The 6,904-nt window shown below is 43.3% G+C and overlaps 1 protein-coding gene across 1 annotated transcript in view; it reads left to right on the forward strand.

Moving 5' to 3' along the window:
- Nucleotides 1-6,904, forward strand: part of SLC19A3 (solute carrier family 19 member 3) — a 17,716-nt gene that overhangs the window by 3,233 nt on the left and 7,579 nt on the right. Inside the window, 1 exon segment of the mRNA XM_015585391.2 lies at nucleotides 6,804-6,903. Within this exon segment, the coding sequence (XP_015440877.1) occupies nucleotides 6,806-6,903 (98 nt within the window). The 5' untranslated portion in view covers nucleotides 6,804-6,805.

Here is a 6,904-nt window from a genome sequence, read left to right on the forward strand (position 1 = left end):
TTGTTTGTTTATCCTGTTCTCTAGATTCTACCTATGATATTTGTCTTTCTCTGTCTGACTTACTCCACTCAGCATAATTCCTTCTGGGTCCATTCATGTTGTTGCAGATGGCGAGATTTCATTCTTTTGTATGGCTGAGTAATATTCCATTATATATACTTACCACCTCTTCTTTTATCCATTCATCTATTGATGGACACCCAGGTGGTCTCCATATCTTGGCTATTGTAAATAATCTGCAGTAAACACGTAAATTCACATGTCTCTTCAAAGTAGTGTTTTAGGTTTCTTCATATAAATACCCAGAAGTGGGATAATTGGGTCCTTCTCTGTCTCTTGTTCTAGCCTCTGTTTTAAAATCTATTTTGTCTTGTACAAGTATTACTATCCAGCTTTTTTGTTTGTTTGTTTCCATTTTCATGAAACATCTTTTTCCATTCCTTTACTTTCAGTCTGCATGTGCCTTTCGATCTGCATCATGTGTAAGTGTCTGTTTTCTTATCCACTCAGCCACTCAATCTTTTGATTGGAGCATTTAATCCATTTATATTTAATGTAATTGTTGCTAGAAATGTAGTAATTGCCATTTTATTATTCATAGGTAAATGCCGTGCTTGTTTATTATTTAAGCTATGCATGTTCATATGGAAAAGAACTTTGGCCTGAAGCCAGTTGGAAAGATTTAAGGATGTGGTTAAAGAACAATAAAAGTGGAAAAAGTCTATTCGATAACGTGGTAATAATTGGAATAAAAGAGAAGAGGAGAAATTGAACTCTGATACCAAGAGACTAAAAACTTATAAGAGGTTGCCTAAAAAAATGTTTTCAAGGCAAATGGAAAGAACATGGTGAGAGGCCACTCCAGCCCTGATCAGAGCTGAAACACAAGTAAATCTTAAATTCTGTAGGAGATGAAGAAAAACCTGTGAGCGCCTTATAGTGAGGTCAGGTTAAATAAGCTCGCAAGGGGATTATTCTGAAGAAGGCTACAGCACCCTACATGCCTTGAAAGCAGCAGTAAAAATATGTGGCCTTCTAGAAGTAGACCCAAATTAGAGATTGAGAGAAGCTGGAGGCTTAACAGTAGAATATCAAAGAGTCCCTCGCGAAACAGCCATGATTTTAATGAAAAAATAATCATTATTCCAACTGCCAGCAAAAAGAGAAAGGAACACCTCATTTCCAAAGTAATTTAGTTGGGTCACTTCCGATGCGGAGGCGTTGGTGGTCTTGGGGGCTCATTCAAGGTCACTCGGGCTGGCTGGTACTCCCAACAGTGTACGTAACTCTTTACCTCCAAGGTGCATGTGACGTGCTGCACACGTGTGCAGATGGCACAACAGAGACAGAGGCAGGTGCTGTCTGACCTGCCAAGCAGGTGGAGCAGGAAGGCTGAGACCTGCTGGAGCCACCATAGCTTAGGAGTGAAATAGAGGCGAATGCCTATAGCTGGCCCCCTCCATCCACTGTTGCTAGCTAGAGCTCTCCTGAACATCCCAGCTCAGCAAGGCAAGCTCCATGGTAGGCTTAGCTGCTCTAAGTCTCTGCTAAAAGGAGCAGCTGATTCGCTCAGCCTCTCCTGTGACTTCCAGCACCTTCACTGTAGACGCCAAGTCACGATAGATAGCCCTTTAAGCGTTGTTTCTTTTTCTCTATTAACCTACTGTTCACACAATGTTCCGGTGAACCTTTTTTAAAATGATGATGGAGCATATGAGTAATAAGTGAGAATCACTGCCACAGGAGCAACTGTTAAAAGGATTGTCTGATTTGGAAAGCAAGAAAGGGGAAAGGTAAACACCTCGCTTTCAGAAAGGTCAAATCGGAATGTCAATTCAATTCATGCCCTCAAATTACATTCAATGAAGGGAAGGCAAGCTGAGTTTTCTTTAGGAGGAGGATAATATTATGAGGTCAAAGTGGAAAGATAAATGGAAATTGCAGAAGATCAATCTGTTCCAGAATGGTGCTTTGCCATCAGGGCTGTGAGCCTCTCAGACGAGTATTCTTTGATGACGGCAACAGGTGTGCTTCTCAGGGCCATAAGGAGGTATTTAGCCTGTCTTTCCTCTGCGACTTCTAATCAGTGACTGCGTCCCACAGTAAGACATTACGTACAGTGTGATCACATGTAGATATTTATGTATTGATAACCCGAACAAAATTTCAGAAAAAAAAATAACTCTGCAATGTACTCTGATATTTAATATCTTTCTGCAACATTATTTTAAAATCCTGTTTGCAACCCACTAATTTTTTTGACACCCACAACCCAAAAAGCTGAGTCCCAGTTCAGGCTCTGATATCGATTAAATGTGAAAACTGGCACGAATCTTACTGCCTCTACAGTACTCTAAAAAATGAACTGGAAAAAAATAATAATAAAATAAAGTAAACTGAAACTGGAATTTGTAAGAAGAAAGATTACTGAACTTAGAAAAACTGAGTCCCAGTTCAGGCTCTGATATTGGTTAAATGTGAAAACTGGCACGAATCTTACTGCCTCTGGCCTTCAGCTGCCCCATCTGTAAAATGACAATACCCTTCTGCGTTAACCTCACAAAATAGTCTAAGGAAATTTGAAATAATATTCCAAATGTAAATATTATGGGAAGAGATCATATTAATAATTTGATTACCATATTCATCGTCATGATGACAGAAAAGGCCAGCATCTCCCCAATGACAAGATAAAAATGAAAGATGGAGCCAGTACTTCTAGGCATCATGAGACCATTAGCCACAAGCTTCTCCACTAGGAGACAGAATGATTTGGGTGGTACCCAGGTTGTTTGGTTGGAATCCTAGCTCCCACATTGACAGTACCTTTGTGCATAGCTGGCCAGAAGCGGAGAACAGTGTCACAATGGGAATGATGCCACAGAGTACCCATCAGAGTAGAGGGAAGATGTAAACTTGACGCCAACAGACCTGACCCTGAACCTAGCTTTAACCTTTCTTAGCTGAGCAGCCATGAGCTTTTAGGAGGCTAAGTTTCTATGTCTGAAAAATTGGGAACATTGTATATATAATCATGTAATATTAAATGTAATAAATAGATACTATAATTTACATAAATATAATTACATATTATGAAAGATAAAATGTATAATTATATATAGTATATACATATAATTAGGGTTGCTCTGAGGATTAGGGACAATTCTATAAAGCAACTAGCACAGTGCTTGGTGTAAGGCAGAAGCTAAGTAAAGAACAGCTGGGAGGTGGTTATTTTACCTGTCTAAGTTGCAGTTTTTATGTACAGGGCAAAAATCACTGCCTTCAGAGAGTGAAAGGTCACACTGGGCTGGAGGACTTTAGGTGCCTGCGTGTCATGGTAACTAAAGGAGCCACTCTGGGATTTTATTAAACTCAGGCATCCACGGCCCCTGTGGGACGAGCAGTTTAGGTTGGATGGGACAGAGTGAGTCACAGACAGGAAGCGGTGTGTGCCTGTGAGGAGTTCGCAGGTTGGGGCAGGGTGCGAGAGGCGTATTCTAAACGTGGAATCACCTGTGGGTTTTTCCACCTGTCCTGGCCTCTCCAGGGCCTAGAGGGCCAGAAAAGAATTCCAGATTTGCAGGTCTCTGTGGAGCTTTGAAAAAGTTCCCCAGATTTCCATCCACTTCCCCCACCACCCTGTTACGATCAAAGGCTGTGACATGGAGCCAAAGGGTCTCTTTGGGCCAAGCAGCCCAGTGGATAGAAAAGGGACAGTGGTCCTTGGGCCTCCTGGGTCAGAATCACCCAGGGTATATAAATGCAGATTCCTGGGACTTCTGTACCTACTGAATCCCACGTTATGGATAGAGCCCAGGAATCCATATTTTTACCAAGCTTCCGGGTGATTCTGATGTGCAAGTCAAGTTCACACACTGTGTTAACTGGCCAGGGTTGGAGAGGGTTATGCAATGAGGCAGGCTCCGGACTAGGTACCCTGGGATGGGGGAGGGGAAAGAACAGCAGACGTCAGCATCCGAGGCCTCCCAGCAGGCAGTGACAGAGACTGTGGCCCTGCAGACAAAAGAATGGTCACCAGGAGAGACATGGCCTCTTAAAGGGCCTGGAAAAACTAGCTTTGGAGAATACATTTGTTTGGGGTTTTTTTGGGGGGGGTGCCTAGGGGGAGGGTACTGGAAAAAGGAATGAGGAAAGGAAGCCCAGCATCCTAGGGCACAGGGATGAGCCCCCTAGGTGTTTCTTAGTTGTTTTCAGCTAAGGGTAGACACCCTCCCTCATTTCTCCTCATGAAGCTAAAATCACTGTTGAATCCTTCAGCATGAAGAGAGACAACGAAAGAGAAATGACATGTGTCTGAGTAGCAATTCCATGCCCGACATGGCACTATGTCCTTTCCAGGTGTCAAGGCACTCACAGAAGGCCCACACATGCAGTTAGCACCGTTATCCCATTTTACAGGTGAGCAGCTAAACTGCAAGGCACTTGTAGAGTTGAGGACATCCCTGGCCTTGACCTGATGCAACCAAGAAGTGCATTCAGGAGACCCAGATAGAGCTTTACTGGTTCTCCGTGGTGAGGTTTGACTTTCATCTCCTTCCTTCCACAAGACGTCCAGTGTGTCGAGTCGTCTTCCAGACACTAGGAATTGAGCAGTGATACAAACAGACATGAGGCCCTGCCCTCCTGCTCACACTCACGTGAGGCGCATACTGTCTTTTTCTGTTTGACCTTCCCAACTAAATTCAGTTGGGCAACGGTATTAACACAGGAAAGAGATGAAGAGATTTATTATCCAGGGGACTTTTAGCAACCCAAGGAGCATGGGCATAGTTCTAAGAATCTGAGATGCATGGAGAAGATGATGACTTGGAGTTAGTGAACCATCCACGGTCAGCATAGATGGAGAGAACATTCTAGACATAGAGGCCCAGATGCCACCCAATAGGACAACCCTTTGAAAGATGGCCAAGCTTCAGATTGCCTGCCTAGGACAGCTTCTTCTTCACAAATATCAGTCACAAAGAAAGAAGGCTCCAGCCAACGCCAGCAGTGACTCAGGAAGGGCCGTTCATCCCATGCATTCTAGGTTAAGAGAGGACAGGCAACTCCAACATGCTCTTGGCAAAATTTTCACATTGTCAGCATTACTCACAATTGCTTGCATCCAGTTCCAAATTCCGATTTCCATTGTCTCTGTATTGCTTCATCAAGGGTTTTACTAACAAACAAAACCACGTTTACTTTATTTACCGTAAGAGAGGAACTGACGCTCTCTGGGGTCCAGCAGTGTCAGTGACCAGGTCGGCCCTCTGCACCTCCCTAGCCCCAAGTAAAGCTCCTCCCTCTGGATACCTGGACTTCTACCCAGATGACTTGCTCTTCTGGAGTGAGTATCGTCTTCCGTCTCTCTGCCCCACTTTCAAACTATAATTGCCCCTGGGAGCGCTACGTATTAAGCCATCGTCTTTAGTATGACTGAGTTCATACAAACACTTTCTTCCCTCACCCTGGGAGAGGTCGTCATTAGTTTAATGCCAGCAGCCAAGGACAAAGGGCCACCAGGAAGAGACAGAGGGGAGCACTGAGAGGACCCTGGCGGGAGACAGGGAGAGCTGAATTCAAATGAACCATGTGGTTTGAAGCCAGTTGTTGGACATCTTGGATTTCCTATATAACTCACCTGAGAATATGGGGAAATTATATATACACGGCTATTATGAAGATTTAATGAGACGATATGCAGAAAAGCATCGTAGTCACAGCAGGTTCGTTTTTTCCCCCTATAAATTATCTCAGAGAGCTTAACTATATCCAAGAGCACCGAAAATGTGTAAGCTTTACAAAGTAAAGCTTGATCCAAAATCAGAAGGAATGAGAGTGAATTTTTCTGTGTGCATTGTAGAGATGTTTTCAAACATCGCTCCCCTAAAAAGAAAGCTTCTGCTCTGTTTTGTTGTTTTGTTTTCCTGGGCAGTGACAAATGAGATCCTCCATTGAGTTTTTCATATGAAGCAATTTTATTTCTGGGTTGGGGAAAAAAGTATGAACTGTTGTTAATTAGCTACCTGCCTCGTTGAGTGTGAGACTAGAGACTTCCGGAAGAAATGGGCCTAGTCGTAAAGAAAAGCGAAACAACAGCCTAAGATGCCTCTTATTTCCCACTAAGAGTTCACACCAGTATGGAAAGGGGGGGCGGGGCGTGGAGAAGGTGCCAAGTCTGATCTTTATCCGGTTTAATTTTTTAACTGAAGACTTACAGATCCTCAGAAGATTGAAGACACCTAACGAAAACTTCTTGTTATGTGTCAAGCATAATACTAGGCAAGCGACAGTCGAAGGGAAAGATTCATGTGTAAATACACGCCATTCAGTGTGGTAAAGACTTTAGAGTCACAGTGCAGAAAAGAGTGGGCAAATAGTAGCAGGCTTTATCTACTACTCAATCTATGTTCTCATGGGTTTGACCTTCTGGAAGTACCTTGCCTACCACAGATACATCAGTAATTCACCAGCCAATGTTTCACTTCCTTTCAAACATTCATTGGCCCGTTGTTTGACACTTATGAGTAGCTGGCTACTCATCACCACTTTGCGATGGAGGTCACTAAAGCGAGACTCTACCCCCAGCAGTAATGAATAAGAGGTTCGTTGATAACGGAGGCTTTGACTGGCTCACCAATCGAATATTCGAGAACAATTATGTATCATTTCCTTTTCATTTCAGCTGCAGGTGGATGAAACTTGCATAAAACATTTAGAAATAACCAGTTTCTCGTTGCATGTAAGATGCCAAAAAGAGTGGACGTCAGTTAACATTGGCTTCGTTTCGTTTCCTTCAGCCATGGAGTGTTTCCCAGCTTCGCCAAGCCGTTCCTGGGTTTATGCCACTGTCATCCTCTGCTTATTTGGGTTTTTCTCCATGATGAGACCCTCACAACCC

This window comes from Pteropus alecto, unplaced genomic scaffold (assembly GCF_000325575.1).
Source record: "Pteropus alecto unplaced genomic scaffold, ASM32557v1 scaffold110, whole genome shotgun sequence".
NCBI classification, from domain to species: domain Eukaryota; kingdom Metazoa; phylum Chordata; class Mammalia; order Chiroptera; family Pteropodidae; genus Pteropus; species Pteropus alecto.